The 20,904-nt window shown below is 43.8% G+C and overlaps 1 protein-coding gene across 4 annotated transcripts in view; it reads left to right on the top strand.

Annotated features, from left to right (window-relative positions):
• Positions 1–20,904, top strand: part of RNF130 (ring finger protein 130) — a 142,166-nt gene that overhangs the window by 48,002 nt on the left and 73,260 nt on the right. For all 4 annotated transcript variants that reach the window (XR_007127346.1, XM_047729214.1, XM_047729215.1 and 1 more), the window contains exon 3: positions 13,295–13,545. Coding sequence is in view for 3 of the 4 variants with exons in the window: in XM_047729214.1 (XP_047585170.1) it covers positions 13,295–13,545 (251 nt within the window). In the remaining variant the exon portion in view is untranslated. The remainder of the gene's footprint in view (positions 1–13,294; positions 13,546–20,904) is intronic.

Raw genomic sequence — 20,904 nt, 5'->3', positions numbered from 1 at the left:
GCTGTGATAGGAAAGAAGAGTTTGAATTGTATGTATCTCTTTGCCTGAGTTGCAGATATTTCTCTTTTATCTTCCATGCGATCCACTTTTTAGAAAATGTGGAATTATAAAAAAAAAAAATCAAAAACTGAAAACAATGGGATAGAGGAGAAAACTCAGAAATAAACCCACAACTGTATGGTCAATTAATATTTGACAAAGCAGAGAAGAATATCCAATGGGAAAAAGACCATCTCTTCAACAAACAGCGTTGGGAAAACTGTACAGCCACATGCAGAAGAGAAAGTGGACCACTTTCCTATACTACAGACAAACATAAATTCAAAAAAGAATCAGAAGACCTAAACATGAGACCTAAAACCATAAAAATCCTAGAAGGTGATACAGGCAGTAACGTCTTTGACATTGGCTGTGGCATCTTCTTTCTAGATATTTTCTCCTGAGGCAAGGGCAGCAAAAACAAAAATAAAGGATTCAGTCTTCATTAGAGTAAAAATCTTATGCACAGAGAGGGAAATAATCAACAAAACTAAAAGGTAGCCTACGGAATGGGAGAAGATATTTACAAACCACATATCTGATAAAGAACTAGTATCCAAAATACTATAAAGAACTTATCAAACTCCACACCTGTAAAACAATCCAATTAAAAAATGGGCAGAAGCCATGAACAGCCATCTCTCTGAAGAATACATCCAGATGGCCAACAGACACATGAAAAGATGTTCATCATCAACCATCATCAGGGAAATGAAATTCAAAACCACAGTGATATCACCTCACACCTCTCAGAATGGCTAAAATCAGGAACACAAAAAACAAGTGTTGGTGAGGATGGGGAAAGAGAGGAAACTCGTGCACTGTTTGTAGGAATGCAAGCTGGTGCAGCCACTGTGGAAAACAGTATGAGGTCTCCTCAAAAACTTAAAAATAGACCTACCTTGGGACGCCTGGGTGGCTCAGTTGGTTAAGCAGCTGCCTTCGGCTCAGGTCATGATCCCAGCGTCCTGGGATCGAGTCCCACATCGGGCTCCTTGCTTGGCAGCGAGCCTGCTTCTCCCTCTGCCTCTGCCTGCCACTCTGTCTGCCTGTGCTCACTCTCGCTTCTCTATGACAAATAAATAAATAAAATCTTTAAAAAAAAAAAAAAATAGACCGACCTTATGCCCCAGCAATCGCACTACTGGGTACTTACCAAAGAATACAAGAACACTAATTCTAAGGGATACAGGCACCCCTATGTTTATAGCAGGATTATTTCTGATAGCCAAGATAGGGAAGCAACCCAAGTGTCCACTGACTGATGAACGGATAAAGAAGATGGGTGTGTGTGTGTGTGTGTGTGTGTGTGTGTGTGTGTGTGTGTGTGTGTTTACAATGGAATATTACGTAGCCATCAGAAAGGATGAAATCTTGCCATTGTCGACAACATAGATGAAACTAGAGTATACCGCTAAGCAAAATGAGTCAGAGAAAGACAAATGTGGAATTTAAGAAACAAACAAGCAAAGGGGGGAGAAAAGAGACAAACCAAGACACAGACTGTTAACTGTAGAGAACAAGCTGATAGTCACCAGAGGGGCAGGGGTGGGAGAATGGGGGAAATGGGTGATGGGGATTAAAGAGGGCATTTATGGTGAGCACTGGGTGTTGTGTGGAATTCTTGAAGTACTGTTTTGTACACCTGAAACTAATATAACACTGTATGTTTACTGGAATTAAAAACTTCAAAAAAATAAAACGGAAACACTTAAGCCATAGCTTTTTAAAACTAAAAATTGCTTATAAAAAATAACTGCTGATGGTTCTGTTCAAAAACCTTCCCAGAAGCTCTGACGTTTTCCTTTGTGTCTCTGAATCTTAATTGAAGTGGAAGCGAAGAGCCCGTCCATCTGCCAGAGACTTGAGACAGTCTGTCCACTCGCCTTCCTGTCTAACTCTGACCTTGCGTGCTCTGTCTCCTGAGTGGGTTGCTTGAACTCCCCACTTGGTTTGCCTTTTTATCTTCCTTGTGCTTATCTTTCCCTCACCAGCAGCAGAGGGTGGAAGAAGCCAAAATATGTAAAGGATCAGCAGAAGTTTAGAATACTGGCTTCAGAAGCAGGTCCATAGTTGACAGGATGGAAGACGCGTTTTACTTGGTAGCTGTCGGCGTGTTGATGGGCAGGGCTGCTAGGGAAGGCGGCACAGAAGACCTGGTGGGAAGGCCTCACAGCACCCCGCACTTGTGGTTTGTCAGAGTGTGAGGCCCTGGGGAGACAAGACATTGCTTGTCCTGCAGGACTGTCCTCTGCATTGTATGACACCTGGCCTCCCAGGCCTGTGCTTACAAAGCCCAGTGACAGATTCTCCACGTGCACAGCCACGTACAGCCCTTCCCCAGAGTCTGCAGATAGACTCACCCTGAGAGGCCTTTTCTGCCCCACTGATCCCCACTGTCCCCTTCCAGGTCCGGGGTACCCGTAGAGGAGGAATGCGGAGGGGTCCCTTGTATATGGCAGCAGGACGGGGAGGGGAAGGTCACGGGAATGGCAAAGTGATGACAGGAAGGCCATGGGCTTATAGATCAGCCTGCAGAGTAGCACTTCCTGTGTGGTTTGTAACTCCCGCTAGTTCCACATTCCCTGTCAACCTAGGCCGACTTTTTCATTGTTTCTCCCAGTGCAGATCTGCTGGGTGTGAGTTCTTGCATCACTCATCTGTGAAGATGTCTTTTTTCTGCCATTGTTTTTCAAGGACGTTGACATAGAATTCTGAGCTGACGATGCTTTCAGCACTTTAAAAAAAAAAGTGTTTACTTTGTTTTCCAGCCTCCATTCTTCCTGATGAAAGAATGTTCTCTTTTATGTAATGTCTTTTTTTTTAATAAATTCTTTTTTTTAGAACAGCATTACAGGCAATTGCAAAGACAGTATAAAGAATGCACCCAGTTTCCCGTTAACTTCTACATTAGTATAGTACATGTGTGATATCTAGTGACCCAGTCAGCACGGTACACGGTCATTAACAAACGTCTGTATTTTATTCACATCTCCTTAGTTGTTACTAATGTCCGTTTTCTGTGCCAGGACCCCGTCCAGGAGGTGGGTGTCCTGTGTCTCCTTTGTCTCTGGCTGTGACCATTCATAGACTTCCTTTATTTCTGATGGTTTTGAGGACTCCTGCTCAGGGATCCTGTAGCACGGCCTTCAACTGGGATGTGTTCGATGTCATTCTCTTCATCAGACTGAGGATCTGGGGCTTTGAGAGGACGATCACAGGGTACACACTGTCAACATGAATGACCACCATCACCTGGCTGTTTGTTGGCTGTTTGTCAGGGTTCCTCCCCGGGAAGCTCCTTGTTTCTCTCTTCTGTACGCTATATTCCAGAAGGAGGCCACGGAACACAGCCACACGTAAGGAATATGACTTTTGGGGGATGACTCTGCGTGAATGATTTGTTTCTTCTCTGCTTCTTAATTTATTCATGTATTGATACCAGTGTGGACTTGTGGATGGTTATTTGATACTTTGTGTTAGAATACAGTGCTACTTTGCTTGTTTTTGTTGCCCAGACTCTTCTGTCGTTGGCCCTCGGGAGCACTTTCACTTGGCTCTGGGTCCTTAGACGTGCACTCATTACCGTGGGTATTGGGTTTTTGTTTTTTGTTTTTTGTTTTGTTTTATTTTTGAGGACTTTCTTCCTTTCTGGTGCTCTGAGGTGCTCCAGGCTTATCTTATATGCACTTCCTGTCCCAATTGGAGAATCGGCTGTTTTCAACCAGGAGCCCTGGTTCCTCTGACTGGAGAATGACATTAGAAACCAAGCTGTGGGCGTTAGGTGTGCTTGTTACCATTGTGGTTTTGTTGCTTCTGGGTCCTCTGTGCTGACAGAGCAAGGGAATATGTGTATATATACCAACCCTTTCCTGTACACATATCCACAGATACTTCCGTACGTAACCCTGTGTGTCTTTGTCAAGCTAAGAATGAGGTCTTAGCTTGTCTCCAGGTCTCCAGCTCTAACCCATGACCACATGCATCATTCTAGCCTCCCCCGCTTGCCTGCCTGTAAACTCCCACTGCAGCCGCAAGAAACCTGGCTCCCACCACCCACCATCCGCTTTCCTGTTGAGTTCACTGAGTGCCCGCAGACTTAGAGATCCTTAAACATAAATAACAGGTCTGCAGGCTGTCACAGTGTTGGTGCTCAGTGCATATCTTCTCTGGGTAGAATGCATCACTCAGTACGTAACCTTTCTCTCTCCTCCCATTCAAAATGCTTCTATCAAAAATCTGTAAGAAAATATAAAGGTAGGTATCTTAACTTGAAAATGACATGAAACGAGGTGGATCTTGGAACACACGAAACAATGAAAAGAAGGTATTCATTCGTTAAGTTAACCTGCAAACGGGCTCAAAAAATTAGGAGCAAGAGTCTATGGAGACTTGGGTTAAGTAATAGCTCGAGCAGAGGATCCCTGGGAACCTTGTATCCTGTAATCCCTGCATGCGCTAACATATGTCCTGGTTGCCAAAAAGTACATTGGAAGCTTGGGCTGTATCCTTGGGAACATAATATTCAGAGGTAGGGAGAGGTTAGCCCCGTGCTGCTCTTAATATTGGATGCGTTGTATTCATTTTTAGCATTTTATTTTAATAAATAAATTCATTTATTTAATAAATAAAATGCTAAAAATGAATACAACTTAATAAAGACATTGAAAAACGGATGTCCACAAATGAACAGGTTGGAAAAGATCTGTAAATAGTAATTTACCATTTGGAATTTGAGCATGAAAATGAATGACAGTAATGATTTTATTAGCCCATTAAATAATATAGGAACATGAGTTCATACTAATCTTTTTTTTTATTTTATTTATTTAAGAGAGACAGAGAACGAGCACACGAGTGGGGTGAGGGGCAGAGGGAGAAGAAGAAGCAGACTCCCTGCTGAGCAGAGACCCTGATTTCAGGCTCAATTCCAGGACCCTGGGATCATGACCTAAGCGGAAGGCATACGCTTAACCACCTGAGGCACCCAGGCACGCTGAGGTCATACTAATCTAAAAAGTAAAGGAGTATATTGAAATCTTGATGAGGAATGGAGTAGTTACCAAATCTCAAAGTACCTCCCCCCAGAATACTTATGAATTACAAAGAGGGGAAAGAGTGGCTTCACAGTGGAAATGGATGGAGAACGTCCCTTTGGCAAAGCACGTGATCAGAAGGAACTTCCGCATTGTCGGGCTGTGTCCTGACGGCACCACCTGCTAGGATACACCGAACAGAGCACAGCCTCACTTCTTTTGGGGCTGCTGCCAGAAATGTGTGACCTGAATCCAGCCCCACGGAGACACCGGATCCATCCAGACTAAGGGGCTGTCTGTCATCTTCCTAAGTGTCAAGGTTGTGGGCATCAGGGAGTGTCTGAGAAACTGGTCCAGACTGACAGCCATAGGATGAGACGGCTGAGGGCAGCACATACAGCCCTGATCCCTTTCTGCTCTAGGATGTGGTTGGGAAACAGGACTCTTGAATGGGCTCTGAGATGAGGCCGTAGTTATGCATCAGTGTTCACTTCCCAGTTCGATGGTTGTACTCTTTAAATGGGTTTTGTTTGTAGGAGAAGACACACTAAATGTTTGGAGGGGATGACATGTTTCGCCAGTAACTTACTCATGAATGGTTTGGGGGAAAAGAGGTTTTTAGACCATACCTCCAGCTTTTCTGTTTTGGGTCCTTTAAAAATGTTTGTAAATGAATAATCTGGGGCTCTAGGAGGAGCTAGGTGGAGGAAAGCCCGAGGTGGAGTACCAGAGAAGCGGTCTTTGACTATCTGAATGAAGGGCTGCTGCGTGGAAGAAGAATTTTCCTCCATTCTGGGACTTACAGCATGAATTTGGGGTGTTTCTTATATCCGGCAGCATCTTATGGTTTACTGGAAGATTTTTCCTTCGTAACCATTGATGGTGTTTTACACCATCGATAGTGAAATATAGTGTATTTGTTTGGTGGTGCTTCTCAACTGAAGAGAACCAGGAGCCATGAATGGGCATTTAGGAATCAAGATTTTAATTATAGGGAAGACCTTTCCAACACTTAGAACTACCTGTGGCTCAAGCTAGCTACCTGAACCGGTCAGGAAGTTATTTGTATTGTGTTGAAGAAGACCCCTAAGAACGCTCTTAACTCAAAGATTATCTGACCTCTGCTGACTGGTGATTGTCTCCCCAGTTACCCCTTCTGCTCATTTCTGCCCCTAAATGAAGGAAGAGAAAGTGACTTTCTCTTCCATGCGGGTCTTGGCTCCTACTGTCCTTTTTGAGGAGGAAAAGATAGATTATGTGATGGGTGCATACGGTCAGGAGATGGTATAAGAACAGAAACCACCTTTTGAACACTGGGCATTGAGCCTTTGCTCTCCTTGGGCTGAGACTGAAGGGACAAGGGTTTAGTAGACCCTAGCTCTTGCTGAGGATGGACTGCAGCCGAGTATTGTCAGGAATTAATCGAGTGACTTTGGAGTCCCCCTTGTGGCACACCCATGGAGCCCCTGATGTCAGCCTTGTCAGGAGAGTCAGGTCCAAGCCAGTCAGCACTGTGCAATTGGGGCACCACCCGGATGCCATGGGGCCAGTGTTTTCTAGATGCAGTGCAGCTGCTTTCCCAGTGACACAGCTTCACCCTTCATTGCTGTGCTCCACACACTCACATCCCCACGCTCCTCAGAGGCCTTGACTCCTGGCTGACTTACCTGTGCACAGCCCTGCCGTCATCCCACCCAGCCTCCCAGTCCACAGGGAAAGTGACACCTGGCCTGAAACCCATCCTCGGTATCTCCCAGAATCGTTAATATCTCTGGTCTCGAGTCCAGTGTCCTGTTCTCTGACCATTGCTTCTTCCCTTTCTCTCCTCTCCTCCTTACCTTCTGTTTTGCTGAAGCTTCCGGGTCCATTTTCTTGCAGTTCTCCTCCCCTGGGCATGATGCCTCCATTCTGCTTGGACTGTATGAGCCACTGTTTCAGTCACTGTGACAAACAGCTTCATTTGGGCAATAGAGTGTCTACTGTCACGTGACTGTCTGTTACCTTTAGGCCCATTTGGCTCCCAAAATGCTTTGAATGTCAAGTTAAGAAGTTTGAACTTTATTCAGCTGACAGAAGGGGTAAAGACTTTTCTTTGGTTTTGTTCTTTCTTTAATTTTTGTTGAAGCATGGCTGACACCCAGTGTTATCTGAGTTTTGGGTTTACAACGTAGGGATCTGACGATTCTGTGCATGAGTCCATGCTCACCACAGGGTCACATCCTGTCACCATGCGGAGTCAGTACTGTATTCCCGGCTATATTCCCTATGCCGCACTTCCCATCTCTGTGACTTACTTATCACGGCGGGCTTGTACCTCTCAGTCCCCTTCGTCTATCTCATCCATCCCCCACCCCCGGCCCCTCTATATTTAAGAGTCTGGTTTTTGTTGGTTTGCTAATTTGTTTCATTTTTTTAGTTTCCATATAGTTAAATCATAACGGCATTTGTCTTTCTCAGCCTGACTTTTTTTGCTTTGCATACTGCCCTCTGGGTCCCTCCGTGTTGTTGCAGATGTCAGAGGCTTTGAACAGAGTGATATGACAAATTAGGCGTTAGAAAAATGCTGGCAGATCTCAGCAGGATGTCTATAAGTGATACAACGTGCCATCTACATCTGTCAGAATTAAAGCTGTATTCATTTCCTAAAGGAATTAGCATATCTTTTTTTTTCTCTCTCTCTCCCCCTTGAGTTCCTAAAGGGGGTCAAAGGAGAGAAGAATGAGTACTGGGTTTGAAGAAGCCAGAGTGTTACAGATAAATGTTTGAGAAGGACTGAAGTCTGTGGAAGGCAGAGTGAAGAGAGGGCCTCAGACCACTTGTGAGCAGACTCCCTGAGGCACAGGATGGCGGGTGCTGCTATCTGTGCAGCCTGACGGGGAGAGCTACAGAAAGTCCCTGGGTTAGGCCCCCCTTTCCCTCAGCAGCAGCCAGGCTGGAACCGGAAAGCAAATTTAATTCTCTCACCTAAAGTGTTAGTGTTCTGTTTTATATGTAAACATAGGTCACTGAATTCTGTAGGAAGAAGTCTGATGCCACTGACCGTAACCTACCAGAAGTTATACTGGTTTCACTGCAGATGCTTAGGGAATACCGCACCTCCGTGAACCTTTTTATGGGAAATTTACCAAAATCACCTAAGAGTTTGAAAATTCCCTAAAACTTTGGCAGGTGATTTGAACTTAACAAACATCTCCATCCGTTAAGAGATAAAACCTCTACTAAGTGGGGTTTTGTACAGGGAGGTTGTTTTCTTTTTTAAAATAAATTGGGTAAGCTTATAGTAAAAAAAGTAAAGCAGCTTACAGTAAAAGCACCTCTCTCCGCTTGGCCTGATGCCTCAGACAGCTCATTTGTTTCCTTCCTGGATCTGCCTTTCTAAGGTGAAACGATCAGCCACCCTGCTGGACTGGGCTTGCCCTGAGATTCTGTTCCAGGAGAGGGAAGAACAGCTATGTGTGGGTCAGGGCTGGGCTTCTGGTACTTCCCATCTGGAAGGACTCCCGGAGCTGAAGCTCAGATCCCTGTGAAAGCCTTGGGGATAGTGTTGGCCAGCAGGTTCGTGCTTCCCGGGGTGGTCGGGAGGAATGAATGAGAGAGAGTTCCAGAATTCGGTTGGAACAGTTCTGTATCAGAGCTCAGTTTCTTGAAGGTGATAAATGAATTAAGGAGGTGATAAATGAATTAAGGAGACGAAGTATTCAGGGAGGAAATGTCATAATTTGAAACTGTTCTGGGGTTTGCAAATTCTCCAAAGGAGAAGGAATTTTTTTTTTTAAAGGCAAGGGTGGGAGAGAAAGAATAGAATTGTTTTCATAAAGTAGCCAAATTCAAACAGTGGAAACACAGATTCACATTAAAGAACAGATGAGGAGAAAGTTTCAAGAAAATAGGTAAAAGCAGGGATTGCACTTAGATTTTTACTGATTTGTCATCTCTGGTAAATTAATCCTGGGTGCTGGGTGAGTTGAAATGCCTGGGATTCTGAGGCCATATCCGTGATTTATTAGCAGTGTTGGCTAAAGGTTAGAATTAGGGTTAGTGGTGGTAGATGTTCCAAATATTTGTCATCTCTCCTTGAGTGTTTATATCATTTTAGTCTGATAAGTCTTTAACTCTTAACAGTCACCACTTGACCTAATGTGACCTTTATCCTGAAGCTTATACCCTCTCTGGCCTTACTCTTCCCACTGGAAGCTGGGCCAAGGCTTCTCAGATCTTTAAAAGTCAGGTGTCCAAGGCATCCTTCATTCAGGGTCTTTGAGCCCAGATCAGGTTTAGGGGTGGGAAGTGAGGAGATGAATGAAATCAGCAGAATGGGGCTTTTCTTGTTAGGAGGGTCTCCTGTCATCAGATACTTTAAGTGAGTTACAGGCAGAAAGGGTTAAGAACCGAGTGGCTTGACTAGTATTCTCACAACCTGCTGTCATTTTTCTTCATTTTGCTTGAGGAGCAGTGGCTTAGCCCCCTTGCCTGTCCTGCTAGCAATCTCCCCCTCTCTGCTAGCCTATAAGACTGCCTGCTTGGGCTTCTCTCTCCAACCCCTTTAAGATTTTTCTTTGCTCTGGGCGCCTGGCTGGCTCAGTCCGTTAAGCGTTCAACTCTTGGTCTCGGCTCAGGTCATGATCTTGGGAGGTTGTGAGTTCAAGCCCCACAGGCCCAGTATGGAGCCTACTTTAAAAAAAAAAAAAAAAAAAAAAAGATTCTCCTTTGCTCTTTTTTTTTTTTAAATAGGTGTACCTTTTTTTTTTTTTTTTTAAGATTTTATTTATTTATTTGACAGATCACAAGCAGGCAGAGAGAGAGGAGGAAGCAGGCTCCCCGCCGAGCAGAGAGCCCGATGCGGGGCTCGATCCCAGGACTCTGAGATCATGACCTGAGCCGAAGGCAGCGGCTTAACCCACTGAGCCACCCAGGCGCCCCATAAATAGGTGTACCTTTTATTTATCCATTACTTTGTTTAACCTTTTTTTTTTTTTTTTAATTAAATTGCAATTGGATTCTCCTTTGCTCTTTGAGAGTAAGTACAGTTTTCACATAATCAAGAACAGGTATAAAGGAAAAAATCCTCTTGTGTGTGTGTCTCCTGTGCTAGTCACACATATGCTTCTGTGACACTTCCAGTTGCCTATTGTGTGGGGCTTTCGCCTATATGAAGCAATTCTCAGCCATACCAACTGGGTGTCCAAGAATTCAGTTGGATTCTGACCCTGTCTGCCTGGAGTTCGGGTCATATTCCACGGGTTAAGAGCTCAAACCCACAAGGCTGCCCCCTTCCTGCCCCAACCAAAAGTCCTAGGCCATCGCCTGTACTTCACCAGCTAGCTATAAATCATTTTCCCACAACCCCCTCATAGTGTCCAAAACTTTTTTAGAATGGCTCACAGAACTCAAGGAAACACATTTACTGGTTGATTATGAAGGGTATAGGAAAAGATACAGATGAATGGCCAGCTGAAGATGTTCAGGGCAAGGTTTGTGGGAAGGGGCCTCTGGTTCGCTGCCCTCCCAGCTCCCGCACATGCTCACCAACCCAGAAGTTCTCCAGACAGCACAATGTGGGAGTTTTTATGGAGAATTCATCACATCAGCATGATCAGTCATTAACTCAGTGTCTTTCTCCTCTCCCCTCCCCAGAGGATGGAGGGGATGGACTGAAAGTTCCAAGCTTCTCTTCATGGCCCACTGAGAGTCATCTCATTAGAACAAAAGACTCCTGTCACCCAGGAAGTTTCAAGGGACTTAAGATCACCATGTCAGGATCCAAGACCAGATATCAGAACAAAAGATGGTCCTCATGCTCTTATCACTTAGGAAATTGCCAAGGGTTTTAGTAGCTCTGTGCCAGGAACCTGGGGAGACCAATATATCTGTTTTCTCTTACTTCACGGCCCGTAAATTTTCTGTCTTCAAAAAGCAGACGTTAGGATGGGGAGCACCTGGCTGGCTCAGTTGGTAGAGCATGCGACTCTTGATCTTGGTGTTGTAAGTTTGAGCCCCACATTGGGTGTAGAGATCACTTCAAAATAAAATCTTTAAAAACAAAAAAAGGTAGGGCGCCTGGGTGACTCAGTTGGTTAAGCAACTGCCTTCGGCTCAGGTCATGATCCCAGAGTCCCAGGATTAAGTCCCAGCTCTTCAGGGAGTCTGCTTCTCCCTCTGACCTTCTCTCTCTCTCTCAAATAAATAAAATCTTAAAAAAAAAAAAAAGTAAACATTAGGGAACCTTGATCATAGTATGTGCTCAATAAATATCATTGAGTGGATGGTTGAAATAATTAACGGCTTCTTTTTCCAAACAGCTTTCCCATTGAAATTAGGTGGTGTTCACTTAGTGTTCTTTGAACAAGAGAAATTGTGTGGATCGGTTTCCCCGGCTACCTGTGCAGCTTTCCCTGCTCCTCTCCCAGCTTGAGTCTTCAAGAGGAAGCCTCAGAACTGGTTTCTAAAACCCTTTGTGCCTGGTGCGATTATAAAGCAATGAGACTGATTGTCATGTGTCGGTTGTGGGATCCGTCTCAGTTACTTTATAGCCGGGCCTGGTACCCGACACCGCACACCGTTCCCTGCCGAACAGCAGTTTAAAAGCACAGACCTAAGGTTTCTAAATGGAAAATTTAAATGGTTTAGCATTACTTGATGATTTCTCTCTAACTCATTGATCAGAACTCTTAGATGTTAACTTTGTTGCTTTCTTTACTTCTGCAGTTTTCTTTTTGTTTTTTGAATTTTTTTTTAATTAGTATTCTGTTAACATGGCTGGCACAGTTTTGAATAAGGTAATACAAAAGGTCTGTGTGCCACCAGGTTAAATTCTTCATGAAGCTTTTAATTATTGACTTTCTTTTCAGTTGCCTGTGGCCTTTTGACTGCCTGGGATAACGAGGGTAATTCTTTTAGCTAAAGATGGTAAACACATAAACCAAACACTTAGCAGAATTCATTGATGAAGTCTTTGAAAGGGCAAGTTCTGGGGTGTTTGTTCATTTGGCTTTGGTGGTTTATATTTACGTGCAGACCTTATTCAGACTTGGATAAATAGTTATAATTTTCTCTTTCCTGAAATAGAAATGTTTGTTCTCCTTCCTGCGACCCCCAGAGTCCTAGTCCTTGCTTTGAAGTGTGCTGGAAGTTGCACATTGCCACCAGCCCCGGCTTAGGAAGGAGGCTCATCAGCAGCTCAACTGGTGTAGCTCGGCAGCCCTATTTCCTGGAAAGGAAGTGGGAAATGACCTCCCTTTGTGGAGGAGGAAAGGAAAAGTAATTTCACGCTCCACAGGAGAGAGAATAACTTGCCTTGATGGTGTTACTCCTCCTGGAGATTACATAAGTGAAAGAGGTGGACGGCTTGAAGAGAACCTCGCATCCTGGTGTTTGCCTTCAATGGCTTGTTGCTGTGGCAGAACCTCTGGACCGCTGTTAGAAGCCGGAAGGGTTTCTGTGCCCAGCTAGTCCAGGCTGTTGAAGCTTGGGCGTGTCTTGAGGGGGGTGTTAATTTCTGGAAGGGTTCTGGGGTAAAGAAGAAAGGAACCTTCCTCTCATCAGGTCTAGACACAAGACCAAGGGGAGTCTCTGCTGTTCCTCATGAAACTTTACCACCAGGCCATTTGGCTTTTTCAGCTCTGTTGGCGGATTTGTGTCATGTTGGTGATATTATAAAGCTGCAGATGCTGTACTTCTTTCTATTCCTTATAGCAGTTCTGCACACAATAGATGCTCCATAAATATTTCTAAGAGTGAGTAGTGCAAAAATACCAATTTTTTGCATGATAAATCCTAGTGCTTTTTGTACTATAAGTACTAGCACTGTTTTCCTTTTCTTAAGGAGGTGGGACTTTCTCAGGAGGGTTTTAATGGAAAAGGTTCTACAGTAAAGACCTGTGGTGATTTTATCACATTATGTTGTATCATGTGTTTTATACTGTGTCTTCACATTTGGCTGATTTAACCTGTTTTTTAACTATAGTTATAAGACAAGTTAATGTGGCTCTTAGCACTACAGTCCTTCCACGCTCTGAGTCTTAAGCACTCCACACGGATTCTTGTTCCCACTTGGAGCCAGCGTACCCAGCTGCAGATTCGTTCCACTTGAGAAGCTGAATCTGCACACCCCTCCCAGTAGCAGAAATCATAGTTGTTTCTCTAAATAGCATTTTCATATGTGTGATGTTCCTGTAAATTTTAAAGGTCATTTGAGCGTCTATATTTATTTTACATTACAGGCACTGGAGATATCATTGCTGTCATGATTACAGAATTGAGGGGTAAGGATATTTTGAGTTATCTGGAGAAAAACATCTCTGTACAAATGACAATAGCTGTTGGAACGCGAATGCCGCCAAAGAACTTCAGCCGTGGCTCTCTAGTCTTCGTGTCAATATCCTTTATTGTTCTGATGATTATTTCTTCAGCATGGCTCATATTCTACTTCATTCAGAAGATCAGGTATACGAATGCACGCGACAGGAACCAGGTGAGCTCCTGGCACTCTCTAACTATCCATCTTACAACCGTAATTCGGAGACGTCTATCGTGGTCATTCACAGCACAGAGTTCTTCACTTAAGAAGAAAGTCGTGACCTTCAGTTATGTCCATGTGTTGAAAACATATTTACATACGTTATTTTCAGGATCTTTTTTTTTTTTTTTAAGATTTTATTTATTTATTTGACAGACAGAGATTACAAGTAGGCAGAGAGGCAGGCACAGTGGGTGAAGGGAAGCAGGCTCCGGGATCATGACCTGAGCCAAAGGCAGATCTTTAATCCACTGAGCCACCCAGGTGCCCCTTTCAGGATCTTTTTTAAATGCCTAAATGGGGAGTCTACATTTATAGTGATCACTTGGATTATCCTGGGTAGAAGGCTAGCTTAGTATCATGATATGATTTAGCTGACTCTGGTCATTTGGAGAGCTCTCACAGAGTTGCATTTCTGAGCTGGAAGCATTGGTTGTCAGGGGCGAAGTGAGCTGGGAGGTGGGGGAGGGAGCCTTCACGTACTTTAGTTCCATGTGTATTATCTATTCAGAAAAATAAGTCAGTTAAAAATTACCCTGTTTACGGGGCGCCTGGGTGGCTCAGTGGGTTAAGCCTCTGCTTTCAGCTCAGGTCATGATCCCAGGGTCCTGGGATTGAGCCCCGCATTGGGCTCTCTGCTTCGCAGGGAGCCTGCCTCCACCTCTCTCTCTGCCTGCCTCTCTGCCTACTTGTGATCTCTGTCTGTCAAATAAATAAATAAAATCTTTAAAAAAAAAAAAAATTACCCTGTTTAAGCTTGCCTGTGGGTTGACAGTGAGGTGGAGAAGGCCGCATAGAAGAGATATATCCGGTCATCCTAGAACTTCCCTTCCTCCCTCAGTGAGCACAGACTGAGTGTTCAGTGGGTTTCAGATCAGTGAATAAAGACCCAGAAAGGACAGGAGGGCCTGCCGTCCTGTAGTGGAGAACCTGCAGGCAGTGACCTGGTCCGTTTGTTAGCTGGTTGGATGCCCTCTAGATAAAACGTGCACCCAGGGGGCCCAGATGGAGGTGTGAGGTCCCAGCCCCAGTCCGAGTCTTCTCTGCTAGGAAACCAGCAAACAAGCTGTTTGCAGAGTGGTTTGAAGCCAGTCTTCGTGGAATGCCATCCTTTCCTTATAAACAGAGGACATCCAGACCCCTGTGGGAGAGCTGAAGTTTTCAGCCTTCCTCATTTAGTGAAAGCACAGAGGCTGCTACGGAACAGATCTGAGTTCAAATTCCGACCTCATCACCAGTTTGCCATGGTCTTTTCGTAGACCATTTATTTTATTTCTCAGTTTGTTTCTTCATCTGAAAATAGGTACAGAATATCTGAAAACTGTCATTTATTGCACACTTATGTGCCAAACTCTGTGCAGTATCCTTTATACCTTTAAAGTTTTTTATTCTAATACTTTTTATTTATAATTTCATACTTGGAGAAGCTGTAAAAATAGTATGAAGTATTCTCTTCCCCAGACTCTTAAACTGTTAGCATTTTGCCCTAGTTCCTTTTCTATGCATATATACTTTTTTTAACCGTTTGAGAATAAATTTGAGATATGATGCCCCTTTACCCTTTAAATACCTCAGTGTGTATTTTTAAAAACAAGAATATTTCCTATATAATCACAGTATAATTATGAAAATCAAAAGTTAATGTTGATACAATACCAGATCTACAGACCTTTTTTAAGTTTTGTAAAACTGTCTTAATTAATAGGGGCACCTGGCTGGCTCAGTTGGTAAAGCATGGGACTCTTGCTGTCAGGGTCATGAGTTCAGGCCCCACACTGAGTATGGAGCCTACTTAATTTTTAAAAAATTGTCTTAATGCCTGTAATGCAAAGCAAACCCTGGATTGATCCAGATTGTACTTTGCATTCAGTTGCCATTTTCTTTTTAAGTAAGCTCTGTACCCCACATGTGGCTTAAACTCAAACCTCAAGATTAAGAGTCATGCGCTCTACCAACTGAGCCAGCCAGTTGCCCCTGTTAGGTCTCTCTTAATCTGTCTCCTGGCATTAACATTTTTTTTTTAAGATTTTATTTATTCATCTGACAGAGATCACAAGTAGGCAGAGAGGCAGGCAGAGAGAGAGGAGAAAGCAGGCTCCCCAGCGAGCAGAGAGCCTGATACGGGGCTCGATCCCAGGACCCTGGGATCATGATCAGAGCCGAAGGCAGAGGCTTAACCCACTGAGCCACCCAGGCGCCCCGGCATTGACATTTTTGAGGAGTCCAACCCATTTGTTTTGTCTTTGAGTTTGCCTGATACCCTGTGTTCCTGGATCATCAGATCCAGGTTATGTGCATTTTTTTAGGAACACCAGTCCTTTACATTTGTTAAACTTTTTATTTTGAGGTAGCTGTAGATTCACCTGCATTTGTAAGAAATGATACAGGGAGATCCCAGGTACCCTCATGCATTCCCCTGCACCTGGGGTAAAATCTTGCATAACTATAGTAAATAGTTCAACCAGGATCCTTACATGGATACCATCCACTGAGCTGACTCCCAATTTCTCCAGTCCAGCCTGTACTCGTGTGTATGTGTCTCTCCACAGTGTCAGTTCACCACCACCATGGTCAAGACATAGAACAGTCCCGCACCAGGATCCCTTGTGCTGTTGTTCTTCCGTCCCAGCCCCCGCCCCGCCTCCCCCCGCCCAGCCCCTGACATCACTGACCTGTCCACCACTCTATGGTTCCCATCAGTTCGAGAATGCTGTCTAAATGGAATCCTCCAGTCCTTCCCCTTTAGAGTTTGTGTGTCTTCACCTACCATGACTCCTTGAGAGCCTTCCAAGTTGTTGTGTGTGTCGATAGCTTACTCGTTTTTGTTGCTGAGTAGAATTCTGTCACTTGGGCATACCACAGTGTGGTGAACCAGATTTTTTCAAGGTTTGGGCTATTTTAGAGTGGCTGTGAACATTTGTGACAGATTTTGTGTTAACATGAGTTTGCATTTGCCTTGGGTAAATGTTCAAGAGTGAAGTATCTGGGTTATTCTGGTAAGCACATCCATAATTCTGTAAGAAACTGCCATACCCTTTCTCCAGGTGACCACAGTGTCACTCATTCGCACTAGGTACGGATCCCTGACCTGGTTCCCCTGACTCCTGGATGGCGTGTGTGTTGTTGTCACTGTTTTGTATTTTAGGTCTGTGGTCCCCTCTCCCCTGTGGTTTTCATTTGCATTCCTCTCGTGGCTGCTGATGTGGAACATCTTTTCATGTGTTTATTTGCCACCTGTGTGTCCTCTTCGGTGAAATGTCCCTTCATGGCTTTTGCCCATTTCCTACCTGGGTTGTTTAAGGTTTTTTTTTTTTACCATTGATTTTTGAGAGTTGCTACATTCCATATACAAGCCTTTGTCAGAATTGTGGTCTGCATATATGTTCTCCCAGTTTGTATCTTGTCCTTACAACCTCTTAACAGGTCTTTTGAAGAGCAAACATCTTTAATTTTGATGAGGTTTAATTTATCAATTTTGCTGTTACTTCAAGTCTAAAAACTTTTTTGCCTGGTCCTAGATTCTGGAGAGCTTCTCTTTTTTTCCTTGAAGTTTTATAGGTCTACCTTTTACATTGAAGTCCTTGATCCATTTTGAATTGATTTTGTATAAAGAGATTTGGGTTAAGATTTTGTTTTGTTTTGGGGTTTTGTTTATTTGTTTGTTTTCCCTCATTTTACATTTGATATTACAACTTTGTCGAAGCTCAGTTGGGCAGATTTATATGGATCTGTGTCTGGGTTTCTGGTTCTATTCCACTGAACTATGTGTTTATCCCTCTGCCCATCCCACACTGCCTTGATGACTCTAGCCTCAATATTGGGTAGAGTGATTCCTCCCACTTTATTCTTATTTTTCAAGGCTATTCTAGGTCCTAGAGTCTTTCCGTATAAATTTTAGAATAAGCTTGTCTGTGTCTCTACAAAAAAAGGAAAAGGAAAAAAAAAAAAAAAACACAGAACCTTCCTGGAATCTCTATATGAACACATTAAACAATCAGTTGGGGGAGAACTGATATATTTACTATGTTGAATCTTCCGGTCCATGAACCTGTAATGTTTTTCCACTTATTCAGGTCCTTTTTATTCCTTTCATCAGCATTTTGTGTTTTTTAGCATAGATCCCGTACATGTTTTGAGTTTATACCTAAGTATATCATTTTGTTTGGAGTAACAATAAACAATAATATAATGGTAAATGGACTGCAGATGTGTTTTTAACTTCTTCAAGTTCCATATATTCATTGTTAGAAGATCAGAACGTGATCCAGTTGTGTGTGTTGACTTTTTACTCTGCAGTCTTGGTAAACTCATTGTAGGTTGCTTGGGATATCTGCAAATAGGGATTGTTTTACTTCTTCCTTTCTGGTCTCTCTTGCCCTTGTTTTTGCTTTGTTTGTTTGTTTGTTTTGCCTTAATTACGGCGGCTACAGTCTTCAGTGCTATGTTGAATAACAGTGTTTGCGAGAATGGGGGCATCCTTGCCTGTACCCTGTCTTAGAGGAAAGGATTCAGTCTTTCATCGCTAAGTATGTTTTAGTTCTCAGGTTTTGTAGTTGTTTACTACCAACCTCACAAAGCTCCTCTGTGTTTCTAGTTTGCTGAGTGCTTTAATCACAACTAGTTCAGTTTTGTCACACGTTTTTTGTGTCAGTTGATGTGGTCGTGATTTTTTTTTGTTTTTTTTCTTCATCCTGTTGACATGGTAGGTTGCATTCATGGATTTTTTCCCCCCAAGTTTATATACAATTTTATTATCTACAAGGGATACAAATCAGTGGGGAAAGGAATAACAGTTCTGGGAAAATAAGTTTTCTGTTTAGGCATTCATTGATTTTCTAATGTGTGTAATAAATCCCACTTCATTGTGGTGTGTAATTTTTTATGCATTGCTGAGTTCAGCTGCTTAATTTTGTTGAGGATCTTTGTGTCTAAGTTTGTGAGAGATACCAGGCTATAGTTTTTTTTTGGGGGGGGTGTAAAATTATAATTTCTTTAATGGTTAAAAGAGTGTTCAGTTTGTATCATCTTTATTGAATTTTGGTAATTTGTGGTTTTTTGAGGAATTGACCCATTTTTTTAGATGTCAAATCTATGAACATAAAGTTGTTTTAATGGCTACAGTGTCCATGGTGATACTCCCTCTGTGTCTGATCCGAAGGATTTTTATCCTCTCTTTTTATTTTGGCCAGTCTTGCTAGAAACTTCTCAATTTTACTGATATTTTTCAAAGAACCAGCTTATTTTTTAATTTAATTTCATTTTTAAAGATGGCAACTTAGATTTATTTATTTGAAAACTTTTATCTTTCTAACGTAAGCATTTTGTGTTATAAACTTCTTAGGACTACTTTAACTGTGTTCTATACTTTGATAGTCCTATATTTCCATTTTTGTTCAGTTTTATGTAATTTTTTCTTTTGAGACTTCTTTGACCCCTGTGTTGTTCACTTTCCAGTAGTTACGAGATTCTGCAGTAATCTTAGTGTTGCTGATTTCTATTTTGGTTTCATTATCATCAGAGAAATACTCTGTATGATTTCAATTCTTTTAGATGTGTTAAGATTTGTTTTATTAGCTAGCATATAGTCTGTCCTGGTGAATATTCTGTGGGTGGTTGGGGAAAAAATGTGTATTCAGCTGTTGGGTGGAGTATTCCATGGATGTCAATTAGATCAGTGCACACAGTTTGCTTTTGCGAGGAGATGGGGTGGAAGGATCACCTTCCCACTGGGCCCCACTGAAACCATCATGGAAAGAGGGGTGCGGTTTTTCCCTATGCATTTGGCTAGAGTGGGACAGGTGCAGGCATTCCACCCTGTGTTCCTCCAGTTTGGAGGTCCCTGAGCAGCCTGCCTTGTTTTTCCACTTTTCAGAAGACCTGGGCGGGGGCGGGGGAGCAGGAGGGGCTCCTGCATTGTCAGAACTGACAGTCCCCAGAGCATCTCCCACTCTTGGACGCAGATATGGGTGATGAAGGCGATAAAGGACTATTAGGTGAAAGTGTTAACTGATCTAAAATATGCCTGTCCTAGAAGAGATTATCAGACATAACGTGCGAAATCACATTTACAGCCTTCAAGTAGAAGACACCCGTTTTATGAGGTTTTTGCTAAACGAATAGATGCAAAAACCAGTTTTGATGAAATGAGGACTAGAGTCACCCCAGCACTAACAAAATGACAGCCTTTGTGTATTTATCACTGAAGTCCTGTCTGATGAGGCTGGAGGAGAATAGACATCAGCCCAAGTTTTCGAGCTTCTGGAGGGACAGTAGCACAGCCCCAGAGTGGTTTTTAACAGCCCACTTTCTTCGCTGATGTAGCTTACATTTTTAAATTTAAATACTTCACCAATGGAACACATGATTCTTAAAAATAAATAGCGCCACAAGGCTTGGTTCGTCGCCCAGTCTTTTCCTAATTCCTGTTTCCCAGAGACGAGTGACCTCTCTCAACTTTTATCTCTTCCTTCTGTTACTAACTCCGTACGGACATGGAGCAGGCTATATTGCTTTTTTTTTTTTTAAATAAAGACATGTGTTAAACATGTTGCCCTTATGGAACACCACGAGTGAAATGGTCGAGCGTTGCTCTGAACTGGTGTTCTCGCCGGGAAGACCCACGCTTTGGGGGGAATGTAGCGCATCCCCCACGACTTCTGGGGAAGAGGGCACCCGGCCCCAGGAGCTCGGCGGCGTGGGCCCGTGCTAGTGTGCGCATGCGTGTGTGTGGAAGGTGGCAGCGGCCCCGCCATCTGGCGCGGCCCCCACCTCTCCGCCGGGCTCTTTCCAGAGCCTTCTCCAGCAGCCGCCAGAGGAGAAAGTGAAGGTCTGACCTTTTTCCCTCCTTCCGTTTTTTCCCAAAGGTAGAGAAACGCTTGATGAAATTTTTATGTGGCGTAAAAAGCCTAGCTTATTAAAGTTTCATAAGAAGGTGGCAGCCGCTCCCCTGGCTGAAACCTTTGGCTATTTTAAACCAGAAGTACTGGCAGGAGAACCGGTGAGTTTCAAGAGAGGCTCATTTTCCCCACAAGCGGTCCTCCCGAAGCCCTCGGCAGGCAGCGCTGGGCACAGGAGCGCTACGAGAGAAGGCGCGCATAGTGAGGAGCTCTGGGGGCCCGGCGCGGCGTCCGCAGTGGGCAGCCTTCCCGCGCGCGCGCGCGCCACCAACCTCACGCGGAGGCTCGCGGGTGCTTATGGTCTGCGGCTGCTCTTCCCGCGAGCGGGTGCGAGCGCCTGGAGACCCCGCGTGTGTGCGGGGTGGGGGAGGGGCGGGACGGCAGCGGGCGGCTGGGAGGGCGACCGGGAAAGGCGGTG

This window comes from Lutra lutra, chromosome 5 (genome assembly GCF_902655055.1).
Source record: "Lutra lutra chromosome 5, mLutLut1.2, whole genome shotgun sequence".
NCBI lineage: Eukaryota > Metazoa > Chordata > Mammalia > Carnivora > Mustelidae > Lutra > Lutra lutra.
Note: the sequence above shows the minus strand (reverse complement) of the source record. Positions and strands in the feature narration are given on the sequence as shown.